This window comes from Fusarium graminearum, chromosome 3, assembly GCF_000240135.3.
Source record: "Fusarium graminearum PH-1 chromosome 3, whole genome shotgun sequence".
Classification (NCBI taxonomy): domain Eukaryota; kingdom Fungi; phylum Ascomycota; class Sordariomycetes; order Hypocreales; family Nectriaceae; genus Fusarium; species Fusarium graminearum.
Window position 1 is genome coordinate 7,517,976 of NC_026476.1, and position 19,272 is coordinate 7,537,247.

Below are 19,272 nucleotides of genomic sequence, written 5' to 3' on the forward strand. Positions count from 1 at the left end.
AAGTTATTTGATGGCAGGAGGTGCTGATCGATCAACAAAAGACTCCAACCCTGAAGAGGCTTTTCAAGTCTTATATAGCCAAGTAGCATCGCTCTTGATGATCGCCTCGAAGCCCGACTATATCGAAAGACCCTTGTCCATATTAACGATTGTTTTACCCAGACCAATCGTGTTTACGGCGCGTTTTCCCGGTAATTTGCAACTGGAAGCCCTGTATGCGGAGTACCAAGTTCCGAGCAACGCCCATTGAGGAAATGTCGGAGCATCGCCAAGATGCACGCTGTAACCTCAAAGAGTAAGTAACATCTGAATCTGAACTGTCCCCCGCAAATATGGGTCTTCAATCGGCTGATGAAGCGGTTAATAAGAGAATTTGAGCTGATTTAGAAGAAAACGAGTTCCGATAGAGGTTTTGTGTAATTGCTTGTGGCTTACTCTGGACTAGACAGACAAGCTGATGCTAAAAAGGTACAGCCTTGGTGGTGATGCAGGGATTGCTTTTAGCCGATCGGCGTGGAACGTGGTCTCTACCCCGGATAGCAACTGATCTTTCAAACCTTCACAACCTTATTTGATCGAGACCAATTTGAGACACATCTGGATGCATGGAGATTCAATTTGTTGTCCGGTGGCGATGGATTGTATGAGTTTAGCTACGCTTCAGTTTCCAATATTACAACCCAGTCTATATCAGGCTGATCGCAAGATCTTAGCCGGTTACTACCCAAAGAGAAATTACACTGTCAGTGGTATGATTTGAAGAAGAGTAGAACTGTCTAGATCTTGACAAATATTGTTGTTCACCAGCAATCAGGGACCATGACTGTCCAGTGCAGCTGAGAAACTACCCCGGATGGTCTAACAGTTAGATACGTGATGTCTGTCTTTAACCACCCTTTTGGGAAAAGAACAGGAGTTGGCCGATGTAGCCAAGCTCCAGTTTGCCTCGGCCTACGGATATACAGGACGAAGTGGTAGATCGATGCAGGTCCGGGGTAAGACAAGCTGGGGTATGGCTCATCTGACATGTTCTTCCTGGGGCTCATTTAGCCCATTGGTAGATTGTAGAAGAACAAACAGACATAATACGAGATAGATGGCAATAAAATAATTCTGATTGCTGGCAAATATGGCTTCCGGTGTAGTCATGGCTGACTGGCAAATTCGATGTTGTTGGTAGCAGCGGCTTTCTCGCCGAGTCATACTGTATCAATTCTCCATTGGAGCGCATCGCTTAGGACATGCCAGCCAATAGAACATTGACAAAAGTCTCTTGGCATTCATCACGAAGCATCATTTCGGAGACACAAAAGAGGGTAAAAGCGGAAGGTAACATTCCAAGTATCTCATCGAGTGTTCATTTGATCAATGTGAGGGGAAACAAGCAAAAAAGCAACTATCTTTACAACGCAACAATTGACTCGCTAACTATTTACAAATAATATTGCCGCCTTCCTTTGTCATAAAGTCATCTCAAATAGCCTTCATGTTCAGATACATGCCATTCTCTGGCTTGATGGTAATAACTCCCCTCGGCAGAACAAGCTTGTTGTCCATCGCTAGAGTCCACTCAAAGGACTTAACCATGTTGGCCAACAAACATCGCATCTCAGCCTTTGCGAAGCCTTGACCGATACAGCTTCGCGGTCCGTGTAAAAAGGTAAGGAAGTTGTAGTTGCTGCTCGCTCCTCCGTTCTGGTTAGGCTTGCCATCCTCTGTCATCCATCGCTCGGGTCGGAACTCTGCTGCGTCGGGACCCCAGATCTCCGGGGCGCGGTTGATGTACCAGATCGAAACGATGACATCGGTGCCTTCTGGAATGTATTGGTCGCCGATGCGTGTGTCGCGTAGAGCTGAACGCATGGTGAGAGGAACGGTTGGGTAGAGACGTAGCGTTTCGTGCATGACGCCGTTGAGGTAGGGCATTTGCTCGAGAATGCTGGCGAGGTCTGGTGTGTTGCAGTCGACGTCGGCGGGTAGCGAATCTCTAACCTCGTCTCTGAGCTTGGACTGGATGTCGGGATACTGGGTGAGTAGGTAGCAAGCCCACGTGAGTGCTGATGCGGTGGTCTCATGCCTGCAAACTGTTAGATACATGTCTTCATAACCTAAGTGTTAACTCACCCAGCTGCCAGGAATGTCAATAGCTGATCCTTCAAAGCCTCGTCTGAAAAGTTGTTTGACTTGATTAGAAGTGACAAAACATCAAAGTGATCATCTCCCTTCTCGATGATGGCTGCCTTCTTCTCCTTGATCATTGGGTAACATAGGTCATTCAATGACCCAGTCAAGTAGTTGAATAGATCATTCATCTTCCACGGGATCATTCGAATGATGGGTAGTCCTATAGCCAAGGACAACATGGCAAAGATGAGCTTCTCTCGGTCTGGTTCAAGTAGCTGTTCGTAGATGTCGGCCAGCGGATCTATCTTCTTCTCAACAGCATCGAACTTGCGACCCAGACCAGCAATACCGATGATGTCCAAGGTCACTTTGCTAGCCCAACCGTTCAACTCAACGACTGGTGATCTGGATGCTGTTATATCCTGAGCAATCGCCTTGGTAAGTGTCTCACTCTTGGTCCACATCATGGGATACAGCTCCTTAATGTGACGGAAGTGAAAGGCTGGTGTCGAATTCTTTCGTAGAAATTTGTGCTGTTCACCTTCGACTATGATGAGACCGTCTCCGAGAACGTGACGCAAGAAACCGCTGATTCGTTTCGGCTTGGCAAAGTCGTAGCAGTTGTGAACTAAGAGGTCTGCTAGAAGCTGAGGATTCATGATGCATAACTGGTTGCGAAAGGAATTGAGCATGATGACATCCTTTCCGGGATATTCCTTTGCTAGGTCGAGGAATAGGTCGCCAGATGGTCTTCCCTTGACGACGAGAGAATGGTGAGCGGCACTTAGATACGCCTATCAAATGAGTTAGTCAGTCTTACGACGTCTAATAGTCGTTGAAGTCAACCCTACCTTTGGTCCAGGAATACGTCGAAGTGGGCTGAATAAGCGCGGGTACAAGACCGCCCAAAAGACGACTCCAAACGCATAGTTAATTAGCAATATGGTAACTACAGCCGCCAAGTGACTTTGAGTGCTGTAATAATTCGGAAATAACTTGATGGCAAAGAAACCCTCGATGCAGGCTGCGAGGGTAAGACTCGGAAAGTTTAGAAGCTTGGACATGACGGCCATGTTGACGGTGGTTGGTATCAACGTTGACCAGATAGACGGTGAAGCTTCTGATTGTTTCTCCTTTTGGAATTATTGTGACGGTTCATGGATCCCGTATGTCAGTCAACTCTAGATATACTCAATTTGGTTAAAGATGCCGGCCCCTTCGTTTGTTTAAAAGAACCAACGAATTGGGCCGCAATTATTATACCATGTGGAAAACACATGTTCCCACCCATCAGCGTCATACTCCATCTGGGATCTCAAACTCGGTACCACTGCACTTAGTACGCTTTTAGTTAAACGCAGGGTCTGTTAGTGGGCGCGAAGCCATCGCCAGTTTCCATTAACTGACAGTTGCCGCTCAGCTAGACTCAAAGTAGCAAGTCCTTCGTGGGATCGGCAGCGTCTTAACGCGATGCAGGGTCGCAAGGGGGCCCCAATCGGGCTTAGCATGCGAGCTGAGATTGATTGACACTTTTGATGGCATGAGGAAGAAAGGGTTTGGTTTACGATGCGGAGGCACGTGGATAGTTTTCTTTGTCTGTCAGCTCGCAGGTTAAACCTCTTCGTGGTGTTGTTTTCTCTCTCAACACTTTTTGGCATCTTCACGTGTGTTTTCTCTTTTCAATTTATCATGTTTTCATCTTCTTTCCGATATAATTTGCTAGTTTGTCATGATGGAACCTTCTTTTTCGCAACCTAATCCGAAATTAGACGGAGCTGGGATGAATCATTGGGACGACTAACAGATCTGTCGATGGGAAAAGTCCGCACATTTTCTATTGTCCGAGAAGTGAACTCTCGGGGTTGGAATATTGGACGAGCGAGCTTATTAAGATCACGGGCATGTCAAGATCGCTCGTTTGTCGACACTCTAACCTCGAACTGCAACCATCATCAAACCTTTAGTTACGATGGCTCCCTTCGTCATTATCAGCCTCATCCTCGGTTGTGCCCTTCTTGGAGGGTACGCCAGTATGTTCACGTCACATTCACATGGCTTCTTTGATACTTTACGTGTTTGCAACACTGGTGCAGAAGCGTGTATTCTCAACATGACGGATTCAGTATCAAGACCCATCACAGGTATTGAGAGTGTCGATGCAGCAATGAATCTTCTACTGGAGTTTTTCTCTCAAGGTCTTCAAAAGAATCCTGACATCAAAGGAATGGATCTAGAAGCCTTACTTGCTTTTGTGTACTTGGCTGCTCAATTTGGTGGCGCTTGGTACATCATAGCTCTCGAGGGCTTGAGATTTGGGAACAAAGGCACAATCTTGAGTTGGTACGTGACAATTGAATTGTTCTCGAGACTGGCGGTAACTAACCATGATTCTAGGACTGGAACGTTTGGCATAGTGTTCCAAGCTGTCACCATTACCATCATCGCACCGATCTACCTCACCATCCAACTCCTCCTCTCGCCCTCAACTCCCCAACAGGCAAACCTCCTCGCCGACCCGACCGATCTCAGCTTCTTGCCCGCTGCTACAATTCTATCATACGTTGTGCCGAGCATTGGTCTTTGTCTGCCGCTAGTCTTTGACATTTCGCGGGAGGCAAAGTTCATTGCTGTCGCGCTCTGGCAGCCATTTCCGTTGTACCAGTCTGCGCTTCAGTACGTCTCGCGTCTGTTCAGCGGCTTCCAGGGAAATAAATCCAAGAAGAACGCGTACATTGACGTAAGGCGGTGCAGGAAAGCCCTCGACCGAGCATATCTGTTTATTACAGGGCTGACTATGGGTGTCCATCTCTTCGTGATGGGAACCATTTTCGCGTCCTACGTTGGCCAAGTTCAACCTGTATCTGGACACCACATACTTGCTCTTACGTCAATCACAACCCCACCGACATTGGCTCTCTTGGAGCCATCTGTCTCAGTCATGCAGTCCCGAGAGATTGTGGTCTCGTTCTTGCGATGGGACGTTTACTGCACCTGTCTTTCCATGATAGCCTGGTCTAGCTACCAGCTCTCCGTCGCGCAAAAGGCTCCCAATGTTATGGTAACAGTTTTCAGGGTGGTGTTGATGGTACTGATTGGTGGACCAATCTTCCCAGCATTGATGTTTCTTTGGAAGAGGGATGATCTTGTGATCAAGGCTTTGCCTGCGTCACGAAAGCAGAAGTGAAAGCTACAACGATAGGTGTAGGCGAGATAAGTGAACAGAGACTTGAAAAGAGAATGCTACTGAATATTAAAGTACATAGTGTTTTTACCCATACAAACATGACGCCCGCATCAAGAAGAAAGCAAAGTCGGATCCGGAGACACTCCCAAACCATCCTGTCGACATTCAAACAGCCTAGACTCCAGCAACTTCGGTGAAGCTGCCCAGAGTTTGTTCGAACCTTCTGGCTCGCAGGCATCCTCCGCCAACCATCCAACAGCAGACCTGATACCGATCGCAGAGTTCAACCTCGTCAATATGATAACTGCCCTCTCCGCTTGCGCAGGTGTTATGTAAACGCAGTGCGTGACAAGCCTGATCGAATGCACTATCATGATGGCAGCAGCGCCGTCGTACATCATACTCGAGGGCATACCGTTGGAGTCAATGTCACCGAGTGCATACGGCACGCTGGCGAGCATGTCGTCGACACATTTACGCACGTCACACTCCAGGATGGGGACGCATTGCGCCCACATGGCCTGGTAGCTACTGGACTCATCTTCTTGCTCTTCCTCTTCTGGCTGGAGAGTTGTCTGGTAGAGGAGCATGCTCTGCAGTAGAATGAGACGCGCTGAGCGGACGAGGATCATGATGCAAGCTGTCTCGGCGTCGTAGTGCATGTTACCAGCACCCATTTCTCCAAGCATGGTGGGGACACCGCGGCCTTCGAAGGTATTCTGCCAGTATGTTGCAGCCTCACAGTCCCACGCGTGGAAGCTGTCCAACATGTCGAAACACTCTTGCAGTAGGAGCCTTTCTTCCTCGGCGCTTTTACTGTCTTCAGACGAAGCGGATGGACTGCCGCCTTGTTGAAATGACTCGGACTGTACAAATTGGAACAAACGATGGCGCAGGGACAGTGTCCTAGACATCATTGCTAGAGCGCGGAGAAGCGGGTCAAAGATACCAATTACTGTGGCGATGGCTCCAGGGTCGGTGTATGTATCATCGCTGTGTAGGAAAGAGTAGATTTGCTGCGCGCTTCAATTAGGACAGATTCATGTATGGGGTTCGGGCAACTTACCAGGCGCAACAGAGCAAGTAGAAATAGCTCTGCTCCTCGTCTCGTACCGATTTGACTTGGTCCTCGTCTCTCTAACAAGTAAAACAAACCTGATGCATGTTCATTCGGATCTCCCAGTCCCTCACCACTAAAGTCCTACTCAAGTTAGGCTTGGGAACCTGTAATATCTGGATGCGATGCTTACCTTGTACGTGCACAGCAGCAAGATTGTCGCAATGACACTATCGTCAAGCGCCTGGGCATCAGACTGTATACTCTGCTGTAATCCCTTGATCACCCGCCCGTAGTTCCTCAAAGATCGCGTCCGAAGCTCTTCATTACCCAGATGATTGAACGCAGCCAGCTGCGCTACACTGAGAGTCGCTGTCTCGACCAACCCGCCATCTTTGTGGTGGTTAAAGAGACTCGGGAGGAAGCTGAAGTGGCCTGGGAACCCGTCGCCTTCGTCTGGCGATACAAAGCGACGGACGAAATAGCACAGCGACATATCATCGTAAGACTGTACCGGTTGACGAATGATCGCCAGAGCTCTTTTGCGGGTTGAAGGTTCAGGGATTCGCTTGGTGGCCTTTGCGGGCGCTTTGTCCTTAGTTTTCTCGGGCGTCCGCGGATTCGCTGTGACAACAAGCGACGTCGCATTTGTTGTTTTTGCAGTTGTTGTATTGGTCGATGTATTCGGCATCTTCGGCTTTTGAGCAGAATGTCGGAATTGAAACTCGTCGGTGTATCCAAGGCAGGGTTTGCCATAGTTGTAGCATCGTCGACACGTGGGTTTCCCCTCATCGCACTATCATTATCATCAACATCAGACAGGCACTCTTGGTGAAACAACGTGGCATTAGTTACGTACCTTGACTTTGCGCTGCCTGCATCGCAAACATCCTGAGCTGAATCGTCCTGGGAAAACCATAGTCACTAGAGCACGAATTGTGGAAACGATCTCAGAAAGGCTTGGGAGTTGAGTGATTTGGGATAACTATGTCTAGAGTAGGATGGGGAAAGAGAGCCTCGTCGAGTGTCCACTACGGAAAAGCAGGGCGAACAGTGCCCGTTGATTTGGCACGGACAGCAAGCTATGATTCTCTAGCTCCAAATGAGGTGACAGGGCATGGATGTCGAGAAACAGGGTTATCAGCGGGGTCTAGCAGGGCTTGAAGAGTCCAGACAGGGCCTCAACTGCCGGGGGATAAACACGATCTGCACGGTAGCTTGTTACGGTCAAGCTTGCGATAGGCAGTTTGGTTCTAGTTGGGACTCTGTAGTGAGCCGAGGCTATAACATCGTGATCGACTTCAAGGACTCTATGTGTGACATGCTAAGGATGGACATATGGGGCTTCAAATATGAAGGAAGTCATCGTATAAGATCCTCGGCAGTCGCGGTAGGATAGAACTCTGGACTGCTACGGTAACTAAGTTGAACCTAAGTTTCTTAGTCCTACTCTTTGTTTCAGGTTTATTATTATGTCGTCCCTTCTCTACTCTCCCGTCCTGGGCTACATCCAGAGTCTGAACAACTTCGTCCTCTCACCTGTTCTATCCTGTCCACTGCTTCTCACATCAATCTACGCACCAGAACTCGCCAACAATGCACTATCTTCAATCGCTGCTCGACTGCCACCTCAAATCTCAGCTACCCTAGACCTTCAAACCGTCAACAAGGTTCTCCTCATCTGGACTAGCTTGAGCATCTTGCGTACCATCAACAAGGCTCTCAATGTGATGGCTCACAATTCTTGGCGTATCAGACCCGCCTCGAATTGGTCCTGGACAAATGAAATCGCCGTCGTCACTGGCGGCTCCAGCGGTATCGGCTTGAGCATGGTACAGAAGTTAACCGGGATGGGAATACGAGTCGCTGTATTTGATGTCCAGGATCTGCCCAAGGAATTGCAGGGTAATGCGCGCGTTAACTTTTATCGCTGTGACATAACCACTGTCGAATCTGTGGCGGAAGCGGCTGACGCCGTGAGACGCGAACTAGGGCATCCGACTATTCTCATCAACAATGCTGGCATCACATCTCCGATGCCGATTCTAAAGATGACAGAATCTTTTCTTCGCAAGATTATGGGCGTCAATCTCATGTCCTTGTGGTACACGACTCAGCAATTCCTCCCTCGAATGATCCAACTTGACAAGGGTCATATCATCACAGTGGCAAGTATCGCGTCTTTCGTCGCCTTGCCCACAGGCGCTGATTACTCCGCGACAAAAGCTGGCGCCTTGTCTTTCCACGAGTCTCTCGCAAGTGAGCTCAAGCATTTCTACAAGTCTCCCAACGTTTTGACAACTGTTGTTCATCCCAACTTTGTCAGAACACCCCTCGTTGAAGGGTTTGTGGATAAATTAGAGCGCGGAGGAGTCAAGTTTTTGACTCCCGATGATATCGCCAATGAAGTCATCGCGCAGATTAAACGCAAGCGCGGCGGTCAGATTATTGTTCCCAAGTCTGCCTCTGGTATCTCGGGAATTAGAGGCTGGCCTACTTGGATACAGGAGATTCTTCGCGATATGATTGGAAAGACAGCTTAGCAGTAATCTGTGTTTGTAGTGAGAAGTACAATGCTTCGAGGAGGAACTTGGCCAAGTGATGAGTAGATATTGTGAATAAAATATCCTTGCCGAATTGATATCCGCGGTAATTGGGTCACTATAGAATGCATAACTTGTAGTTAAAATGTGAAGTCTAAATGTTGATCTGTATCAGCTGAATACATAAAGAGCAGCTTGCCCTCCCTGTTTTCGGCAACCTTTCGCCAATATTCTCTTCATCGCACTGACACTGAACGTACCGCTTCTACCAAGAAATACTTTGCTCTCAAGATGGCGCTTATGGACTCAGTCAAATTGTGCTTCGGTTATGTCCACGCAGCGCTGATAACACCATGGCTGCTCTCACACTTCCTTTTCGACATCACCCTCTGCCTCATCCCATATCTCCGACCCTCGCGAAAATGGTCCCTCAACCAAGCTGTCCGCGTCCGACTCATCCGTCTCGTACTACTCTACTGGTCACTTACCAAGTACGGAGACCGATTGAGACTCGATCCAAAACGGGAGAAGAACCGATTCGAAGTAGTCTCTCCACGATCGCCCAAACTCTACAGAGGAATTCTTTCGGATTATGTTGTACGGCCAGCACAACTGGGAATGACTTGGACGCCAGCCCGACCTCCACCTGCGGGACTGGTCAACTCCAATATGGTTGTGGCACTGCACTTCCACGGTGGAGGTTATGTTATTGGGAATGGTCGGGATGAAGATACTGGATTTCTGGCAAAGACGCTTGTGAGACGTATGGGTTGCAGTCATGTTTGCACTCCGCAGTACCGTCTCTCGAGTAGCAACAACGGACAATTTCCAGCGCCTCTCCAGGATGCCCTCACAGCGTATCTCGATCTGATCAAGAGCAAGGGAATTCCAGCAAGCCAGATTATTCTGTCAGGCGACTCAGCAGGAGCCAATCTTGCTCTCGCATTGGTACGATACATTCACGAGCACGGAAAAGACGACCACATTCCATTCCCGAGGGCCATGGCTCTTTGGTCACCTTGGGTCGACATCGCCGGTGCTTTGGAGCAGGATGTCAAGCAGTCACCCAATTACAAGACCGATTATCTGAACATGTACTTTGCCCGTTGGGGTGCAGCTACTGTCTCTGGCTATGGAATCACCGATCCTGCAGGACCATATCTTTCACCTCTACGCAACCCATTCAAACTCGAAGAGTCACTTCCGGTATACGTCAACGCAGGTGGAGGCGAAGTCCTATGCGAGGATATCAAGAACTTCTGCCAACGCTACGAGAAGTATGGTTGGAACATCCACTTGGACGTGTCTGAAGGGTGTCCTCATGACATTCTACTGCTAGGAGACACTATGGGGTTCGGTGCCGAGGCAAAGAAAGCAGCTGAGAATGCTAGAGGATTCTTGAATGTGAATGCGGGGTTGAGGCTCCAGAGCTATAGCCCGAGGGAGCTGTGATCAACGAACATGGGCATGAGAAGATGGGCTGGAGGAACAATCTTGGCGTCCCAACAAAGGACGATCAAACTACGTACTTTACCAATTTCACATGCTTTTTGAATAAGAATCTTTGAGGCCATGTACCCCGCCAAAAACAGATTTTAGCTACATAGTATGCAGCTTTGACAACGCAGTCGCGTGATGGTTATACCCGATGCACCCACATTGAGTCAGTCACAGACACACTAGCCTTTCTCAACGACAAACTTCCCTGCTAGTTTCGCAAACAAATCCATTTGTTTCTCCCAAAATGATATTCGGATCTGCACGGGGGGGGCTCCTATTGCCCCGCATTGTGTGCCCGTTGACTCAACTCTAAACGTCGTGTCTTCTCTATGCAGTTTAGCTTGCGATCTACGTTTCCGTGCCCGCGGAACCCGTCAGGCCCGTGTGCCCTCACGGACAACAACGTCATTGCATGGGTTCAGAGGCAAGCGATGAAGATCGTTGCGCGGGTCCCGAGTCCGTCTCGGTAGTTCGGAAGCTATGCTTCTACCAAGCTATCCATTCGAGGTATGGTGGGGGAGCTGAGGCAAAGTGCCGAGGTTTTACTTGGGTCGCTGGAACTTCCTGATCAGTCGTATTCTGGCAGATTTCGTTTATAACGGTCTAATCGCGTTGCGAAATAAGTTTGAGATCAGCAAGATTGATACACTAGAAACACAATCATAACCATGGAGCAACACACAAATAACACAAAGTCCTTTGATGTTATCATCATCGGCGCTGGTATTTCTGGCATCAACGCAGCATACCGTCTCCAAACAGAAGGTCCCTCAAATCTCACCTACGCCATAATTGAAGGTCGAGACTCTATCGGCGGTACCTGGGATCTGTTCAAGTACCCTGGTATCCGATCAGACTCTGACATTTTCACATTTGGCTTCCCCTGGAGTCCCTGGAAACGCAATGACTCTTTAGCCCCGGGCGATGAGATCAAGGATTACATGATCGAATCAGCTCGCTCGGCCGGCATAGATCATCACATCTGTTACAACCATTCCGTCAAGACGGCCAACTGGTCTACTAGCGACAAGAAATGGAACCTCGAAGTGTTCCGAAGCGGCGAAGAGAAGCCTACCGCTTTTCAAGCTAAGTTCCTGCTTCTTGGAACAGGTTACTACGACTACCAGACACCTTTGCAGGCTGTCATTCCTGGAATTGAGAGGTTTCAAGGCAAAGTTATCCACCCTCAGTTCTGGCCTGAAGACTACGACTACACCAACAAGAACGTCGTAGTCATCGGAAGCGGTGCCACAGCCGTCACAATCGTCCCGTCTGTGGCAGACAAAGTCAAGCGGGTGACTATGCTTCAGAGAAGTCCCAGTTACATTTTCCCTCTTCCTTCTAGCAGCTTCTTCACACGCCTTCTCTTCACCATTCTCCCGGCCAGTATTGCCCTCTTCATCAACCGTCTTTTGTGGTTAGTCAGGAGCTATCTCACCACAATCATGTGCAAGTCCTGCCCCGGACTAGCCAAGAAGATCATCAAGCACGTCACCATCAAGCAACTCCCTCCGAACGTCAAGTGGGACCCTCACTTCAAGCCCCGCTACAACCCATGGGAGCAGCGCTTCTGTGCGTCTTTGGATGGCGATTTCTTCGCTGCCATTCGTTCTGGAAAGGCAGATGTGGTGACGGATACAATCAAGACCGTCACGGAGAAGAGCATCGAGCTTGAGTCTGGAGATGTGTTACATCCTGATTTGATCGTGACAGCGACGGGTCTCAAGGTGCGCTTTGGGGGTGGCATCAAGTTCAGTATGGATGGCAGTGAGTTCAACGTGGCTGATAAGTTCGCTTGGAAGGCTGCCATGCTTGAGGATGTGCCCAACATACTTTTCATGACGGGATACGAGAATGCATCGTGGACTTTGGGTGCCGACGTCAGCGCTCGATTGTGTGTGCGTATTCTGCGCAAGATGGAACAAACAAAGGCTGTTGCTGTGATTCCGCGTCTGACTTCATCAGAGGGTATGCCCGTGAAACCGATGATGAGTCTTTCTTCGACGTATCTGAAGAACGCTGGCTCAGTATTTCCCAAGGGCGGTACGGGCTTGTGGAGTCCCAAGTCTAATTACTTTTCGGACATGGCTGGTGCGAAATGGGGTGATATCACTTCAGGGCTGGAGTATGTTTCATAGTCTTGTACACATAATAGCGAGGTTCAGGTAGCTGTAATATAGGTAGTAAAATATTTTTTAAATTACTCTTTGTGATATTACAAAGATATATCAGTGAAGCGACGTGATAGAGACTCTTCGGGACTCAATGGTATCTTGGACGAATCACTTTGTGGCCCTGTGTCCCAGGCCAGCCCCTTTTCTATACTAACATTGAGGTAACGTATTAAACTTTGATCGATCCCTTGTCGTGCTCGAAAGACCAGGTACAAGTCACCTGAGAGAAGTATCCTTGTGCATGATCGCTTGATATCGATCTCGATAAGAGCTGTGTTAAGGGTTTCGGGTGCTTTGGTCCAGTGATCCACTTGAGGTCCTACCAGACACCCTACCATGCTACTGGGATTTTGTATCTTATCCGTGCGAGTTCTGACGTAGACGAGGAAAGGTGGTAGTTCTTCTTTCGGTTCATTGTCTCTGAAAACAAGGAACGTTATCGGGACAGCGTCGATGATATTGTTAAAGCCCTCGAGTACAGTAGCGTGAGCTCGCGACTCTGACAAAGGCAGTACACAACTAACTGGATAGTCTTCGCTAAGAACATAGTTGGTGTGTTCTATAGGTAATGATCTGAACCTGAATGTTGGGTTTGGACCTCCACCCTTTGGTATTGATTGAAGAGCTCCAAATGCTGACTCCAGTGGAACATATGCCTTGATCAATATCGTTTCCGGTGGATCCGCTGGAGGCCCTCTTTCTCTGTTCTCGGCATCGAACTGCTTCAATCTGTATACCGATTCGTTATGCAATCTCTCATCTTCTTCTTTGAGACATAATCGTAACGGCATCAAGCGAACTCTGAACCATCGACATCGATACCCATTCTCTACTCTTTGGAAACCGCCAGAAGACAGTTTCTTGATCGGAATTGCGATATATCCATCTTTGTTCCAACAGCGTAGTATGGCAAGCAGACACATCACCTTCAAACCCTTAGAGTTTTGTCTAGCCGGTGTGATGACGAGGCCGTGATCAACGGCCTTCACGGGGTGAATATTCTTCGAGAACCTGACTGTTCCAACCACATCGACCTCGTCAAGCCCATAACTGAGGTATTTGTGGTCGGCTGGTAATGGACACAACCTGACCAGTACAGCTGATAGACTGATGTTCTGCTTTGCCATATCGTATGGTGAATGACTGTCTGGAAAGTCTTTTGGCGTAACAATATCATGTGAATCTCTAAAACAGCAGACAGACGGTGCTAATAGACCAAGGAATCGGAAGCCCCTTGCAGAAGTTCCCTCACTGGTGGAGTAACCTTTATCTTGGAGTGGCTCTGTCGACCATGCAAACAATGAGTCATCATTTGAGAGCTTCATTATCTCGACTTGAAGTCTGTAAAACGCTTTTTGACCTTCTCCATATATAAGGGGCATGTTGACATCGAAAAGACCCAGCAGCGAATATGCTTGATCTTCAAGTCTCGTCGTCTCTCGCATCGATGCCCATGACATGATCATTGCAATGCTGACGTGAGTCCACGTGTGTCCGACCAGAGTTTTAATATCAATCTTTGTGACTTCCGAGATTGTAGCACTGAGGGTTGCTTTTGTACCAATCTCACGCCAGTCGTTGGCCAAGAATATCACTTCATGTGGTGCAAGTAACTCTTGTAGCGTCCATCCCCGTGTAAACCAACGACTCTGGCGAAATTGAGATCCTCTAGACACAGGGTTTTCTGTGCTCGGCACGTCTTGTAGATACACATAGCATGCATCTGACTTTCGATACCATAGAAACATGGAGTTGATAGCCTCTGATAGTTCCGCGCTTGACGTCTTGTCTATACAGCAAGTGTCTACCCAGGCGTACTCAAATCCCTCATTCCTGGCCTTTGCGCAGAACTCGACGATTTTTCGATATCCTTTGGAGTCTTCTGAAATAGGAAGTGAGCCTGTCATTTGTTGGTACGAGACTTCCTCATTCGTCCATACGTGTGAGAGGATGGCGTATGTTGGGACTTCTCGACCCAGATCCCCAACGAAGGACTCCAACTCTAGGGTTTCGACATTGATAAGGCGCATGTTGGACGTGCGTCGAGATTATGAAGATGATGGACATGGGTTGAGACCTTCTGCTGGTTGGCTTCAAGGGGAGCAGCAACAAGGTAAGAGGGGGACGATCGGAAGAGGAACGCCGAGACACAACCAGCCTTATTTGTGGGCTTGTGTTAAGGGAACGAGATCTTACATTGCACGTGATTGGTCTAAATCAGTTGGAATCTAGCGTTGTTACGCAGCCCCGCGATTGAGATATGACGAGGTGAGGTGAGGTTTCACTTCCTTACATCGACACTTCATCTGGGCTACACAGGGATATTACAAGTGCTAACGGGAGAGATCGTTTCCATTTTGACAATTTCATATCAGTTTTGATATAGATGGTTCTACGTACCCGATCAATTGGTGGCTATACAGGCTCCAAGGCATACATGCGAATATTGCCCTAGCGCTTGGCTTCCATCAATTGCGTTGCTCTCGATAATTAGACCGTGGTAGGATGATTGTATATAAAGAGATTCTACCAATATAAATGCTCAGAATTAGTCTTCAAAAATGTTTCAAGACAGCTTCTAATCAAAACTTCCTATTTCGGTCAAGTGCAAACAAATCTCACTCTGCCATGTCACTAGCTCAATCTCTGTCCGCCGTCAGCTTACGTCTAGTCCCAGCTACGTGGCTCAGCTATACTTCTGTGGAGCCTTGACGTCTGTGTTTCACAGTTGAATAATCGACGATATTCCTAATTAGGAAACGTGCTCATCAAGCAACCAACAATGATAGAATTGTTTCTCTAGGTGGCATGCGGCGATGGTAACTTCAGCGCTTCATACGGCCGAATTGGTTGATTACGTAGAGGCTTAGATGTTCTTGGCAAATTAGCACTGCTTTAGCTTGAATGAAGCTGGATATGACGGCAACCGCAGCATTGTCAGGCCTTTATCAAAGATATTTAAGAAGAGGCGGTTTACCCGTTGAAACACAAACACTACCACTTCATCCTCAACTAACTCATCATACTACCAATCATCCAATATTTCAACATCTACTTTCGTTACTACACCATGAAGAGCATCTCCCTCCTCGTCCTCGCAGCCTCGTGGGCTTCGGCTATGCCCAGGCCCGAACATTCCAAAGGAGCATTGTACTTTCTCGACAGTGATCCCAATGGCGCCTCTGTGGTATCTTTCGGCATCGTTAGAGATGGGTCGTTGGGCGAGCCCGTAAGGACTTCGACTGGTGGCAATGGCTTGATTGGCAACAACGCCAATGGCTCCGTCACTGCCGGTGAGTGACACTGAAGCAACGACATCACAACAGTACTAACATTTACTTCCAGACCCTCTCTTCTCCCAAGGTTCTGTCATCGTAGATGGAAACCTTTTGTTCACCGTCAACGCCGGATCCAACACTCTAGCTGCTTTCAACATTCCCGAAAACGACCCAACCCACCCTGTACTCATGGGACAGCCCATGGACACTGCCGGCACCACTCCCAACACAGTAGCTTACTCGCGCAAGCACAAAATTGCATGTGTCGCTAACACTGGAACTAATCCTGGTGTCCAGTGTTTCAGCGTTTCAGGCAGCGAAGGTGTCAAGCCAGTTGGTGGTCTCAGGGCTCTGCCGATCTTGGGCCAGACAAACCCTGTGATGGGACCTGCCAATACTGTCTCCAACATTGTCTTTAACCCTTCCCAAACAGCTCTTTTCGTCGTTATCAAAGGCGATGGTATGCAAAATGGTTATGTCTATGCTTACAAGGTCGAAAACGGCATCGTTAGTGAGGACGCTATTATCTCGAGACCTGAGAATCTTCCCATCCCTTTTACCATGGCCTTTTCCGACGACAACTCCGCGCTAATGGCTACGCCTGCCTACGGTGCTGCATTTGTGTCCGTCTCCGAGGACTTCAGGGTAACCACTGAAAGTGTCCTCAACATCACGACTCAGATGGCTACCTGCTGGACTGCCCGATCTTCTGAAACTGGATCTGTGTATCTTCTCGACGCGGGTCGCGCCAACATCAACGCAGTCAACACAAAGACTAAGGCCATCAGCCGCGTTCTTCCCGGATACGAGCCGGGCATGGGAAACTTTGACGGTATCATCTCTGGGTCGAAGCTGTACGTTCTTGAGGCTGCTCCAGCTGTCGCTATCTTTGACCTCAAAGATCCTTCTCTTGGTCCCAAGGTTGTTGACTTGAAGGGTTTGGGCAATCGGGCTTCTTGGATTGGAATGGCGGCGTATGCTTAGGGCTTATGAAATTGAATTCAAGTTGCAGGTTTTTGAGGTTGCTCACGGCTTAGCAATTATGGTATCGAATTATGGTACTGATATACTTCTTCTTTTCTTTCATAGCATTTAGCTTCTCTTTTCGAACACTAAATGGCATCATATATTGCATCATTTAGCTAAAGCCTGTTTAGCAGTGTGTCTAGTTTTATTTCTGTATTTATTAGATAGACCCTAAAAACGAAATGCAATTCTCACACACGAGTATCTAACCCACCGCTTGCACAAGATGCATTTTCAGGACTATAGTCAGTATCTAGTTGACGACGTCCTGTCTAAGCCTGTAAAATACGACTCAATGCTTACCAAGATCCCAATTGCAACGTAGTACCGTCCGTTATGTGGCGGTGTGTTGAAAATCTCTCAAGAGCAGCAACTAACACAATGCAGCCCCACGGGGTTCTGTGCATATACATCATCTTATGTTCTTATCGCGAGCATCGGTTAACCTTATAATCAATGCCTTTATCCAAGAAACAAATTTACCAAATCGTACAGCCTCCACTAGATCATGCCATGATATTGTAAGCATGATTCGCATTAACTCATTTACGTAGATCCAAATTGTGACTGCAGTCATCCCGCTCACTCCGAAATCCTGCCTGTTGCGTCATCTTGGTCCTCCTCAGCCACTGTAAGGCCTTACAGTACCATTGAGCCGGGTCTTCGTGACCTCTTTGGCGGAGTCTACAGGCTGATCGCACTCTGACCACATGACACTCAACTGCCGCCCATCACATGGACATCTTATACAACGTTTAGTTTAGCGACTATGTAACCAGGTCGCCACGTTGTAACATTTAAACGTATCGATCTCGTATAATCGAGGCTCATATCCAAGTCCATGGTTCGTGTCCCCCACATATCCCAACGTCGCCCTGAGGATACAGTCCTGTTGAGGTTGTATTTGTCATCTTATCAGATGATCATACTCTATCGTATCGATAATGGACAGCAAATTAATCTTAATGTCGTTTTTTACGTTTCATTGTGGTTTTCACTTTGCTTTGTGAGGCTTTTTGGTGGTGACCAGCCCTGTATAATGTGGACTCTCCAATATATTGATCAGTAGAAGCACACATTTCCACATGGGGAATAGAAGCATACGTTTATTTAAGCTTACATAGTAGTATCAAGTCGTCGCTAAAATCTCGTGTTAGCGTGGGACATGGAATCGAGATAGAACAATACCCCGTAAGGTTTAAAGAATACGGTCGGTATCCCACTCGTGGTCCAGAGCGGCGAAAAGACGCTACAGGGTAAATATTGTCGGCCCGCGCCGAGTTGTCAATACGACTCACCTTGACTTTAGTCTATCCATTTTCATTGCCTAACGTGGATCGGAACGTCTCAAAGAGGTAACAAATAATCATTCATTCAAGTCTACTCTGTATGGTCCTGCCTCTTCCGTTATTCAGCATCCCACCATCCCACTCGGGTGATTGATTGCATGAATGGACGGTATGCTGGCAGGGTTCAAACGGAACCCAATTGGGACGTTACAAGAACCAGGGTTCGTTGCTAGAGTTGGATTATCAATTGTCCGCTCATAATTTCCGACAGAAATGACGAAAGGCCACAGGGGACTTGGCCGAAAATATTGAGAATTCGCCTCTGTCAGGTCAGCTGTTTCAGAATGTCTTGATACGCGAGCTGCAACTTGGGCAGCGCTACCAACGGTCACTAGTCAGCTAGTGTCCATCAGCCCTCGGTTATCCAACTGCAGTAGGTACTGTCTTGCGAATTGCTTCTTCTCCTGGTGACATTCAGCCGAGTTTGTACCCAGGGACTGTGTTTGAATCAAGTGGATAAGTTAACCCTTCTCCCTACAAGGCTAATCTGAATCAACCACTAACAACAAGCGGAGTTGGCCGCCAAATGCCGGACTCTTGTTACAGAAGACCCCCACAGTTATAGTCGCATTGCAGTGTCAGGGACCCCTGACATGGAGGGTTACAGCGTAAAGGGGGATGAAAATGCCAAGCGGCAAGTTTTGTTTTGTCAGTGACAAAAACCAGATTTCAACGGTGGTCCTTAAGGTTTCGGTTGATTGACCAGGATGAGAGGACACGCCGTCCCATCGTCGATCACGGTCCGGCGAAAAGGGAAAATCTTATACGTAGCAAACTCAATCTTGTCAAAACTCTATCGACTACTAAGCCACTGGAGCGGAAGGTGAAAATTGACATTGCACTAGAGAGTTTGGCGGGATAATAATAGACTCGGTGTTATAGCACGTAGAAAGACCGTGGAGAATTCAAGGCCGAGATTTGGCGAAACTCAATAATTAATTGATGCTAATAATATTGTTTATTCATGTTTGCCAGCTTGCTTTTGGGGAAAAAACAATTATACATTGACGGACTATATGCTGTACTCTATAGACTAA

General features: G+C 47.9%; 8 protein-coding genes across 8 annotated transcripts; 5 read left to right on the forward strand and 3 right to left on the reverse strand.

Moving 5' to 3' along the window:
- Positions 1–1,473: 1,473 nt before the first annotated feature.
- FGSG_11303 (uncharacterized protein) lies at positions 1,474–3,197 on the reverse strand (the record flags this gene model as incomplete). The annotated part of the gene is made up of 3 exons (XM_011327639.1): positions 1,474–2,077; positions 2,125–2,918; positions 2,976–3,197. 3 exons carry the CDS (start codon positions 3,195–3,197, stop codon positions 1,474–1,476), a joined length of 1,620 nt encoding a protein of 539 aa, XP_011325941.1.
- Positions 3,198–4,093: 896 nt separating this feature from the next.
- FGSG_11302 (uncharacterized protein) lies at positions 4,094–5,308 on the forward strand (the record flags this gene model as incomplete). The annotated part of the gene is made up of 2 exons (XM_011327640.1): positions 4,094–4,464; positions 4,519–5,308. The coding sequence occupies 2 exons, from the start codon at positions 4,094–4,096 to the stop codon at positions 5,306–5,308; spliced, it is 1,161 nt and encodes a 386-aa protein (XP_011325942.1).
- A 110-nt stretch (positions 5,309–5,418) lies between these two features.
- Positions 5,419–7,255, reverse strand: FGSG_11301 (uncharacterized protein; the record flags this gene model as incomplete). The annotated part of the gene is made up of 4 exons (XM_011327641.1): positions 5,419–6,301; positions 6,375–6,445; positions 6,559–6,989; positions 7,225–7,255. The coding sequence occupies 4 exons, from the start codon at positions 7,253–7,255 to the stop codon at positions 5,419–5,421; spliced, it is 1,416 nt and encodes a 471-aa protein (XP_011325943.1).
- A 582-nt stretch (positions 7,256–7,837) lies between these two features.
- FGSG_11300 (uncharacterized protein) lies at positions 7,838–8,908 on the forward strand (the record flags this gene model as incomplete). The annotated part of the gene is made up of 1 exon (XM_011327642.1): positions 7,838–8,908. One exon carries the CDS (start codon positions 7,838–7,840, stop codon positions 8,906–8,908), a length of 1,071 nt encoding a protein of 356 aa, XP_011325944.1.
- A 291-nt stretch (positions 8,909–9,199) lies between these two features.
- Positions 9,200–10,360, forward strand: FGSG_11299 (uncharacterized protein; the record flags this gene model as incomplete). Its single annotated transcript, XM_011327643.1, has 1 exon — positions 9,200–10,360. The coding sequence occupies one exon, from the start codon at positions 9,200–9,202 to the stop codon at positions 10,358–10,360; it is 1,161 nt and encodes a 386-aa protein (XP_011325945.1).
- Positions 10,361–11,076: 716 nt separating this feature from the next.
- On the forward strand, positions 11,077–12,546 carry FGSG_11298 (uncharacterized protein; the record flags this gene model as incomplete). The annotated part of the gene is made up of 1 exon (XM_011327644.1): positions 11,077–12,546. The coding sequence occupies one exon, from the start codon at positions 11,077–11,079 to the stop codon at positions 12,544–12,546; it is 1,470 nt and encodes a 489-aa protein (XP_011325946.1).
- Positions 12,547–12,670: 124 nt separating this feature from the next.
- On the reverse strand, positions 12,671–14,612 carry FGSG_11297 (uncharacterized protein; the record flags this gene model as incomplete). The annotated part of the gene is made up of 2 exons (XM_011327645.1): positions 12,671–12,727; positions 12,789–14,612. The coding sequence occupies 2 exons, from the start codon at positions 14,610–14,612 to the stop codon at positions 12,671–12,673; spliced, it is 1,881 nt and encodes a 626-aa protein (XP_011325947.1).
- Positions 14,613–15,652: 1,040 nt separating this feature from the next.
- On the forward strand, positions 15,653–16,844 carry FGSG_11296 (uncharacterized protein; the record flags this gene model as incomplete). The annotated part of the gene is made up of 2 exons (XM_011327646.1): positions 15,653–15,875; positions 15,928–16,844. 2 exons carry the CDS (start codon positions 15,653–15,655, stop codon positions 16,842–16,844), a joined length of 1,140 nt encoding a protein of 379 aa, XP_011325948.1.
- Between the last annotated feature and the right edge of the window lie 2,428 nt (positions 16,845–19,272).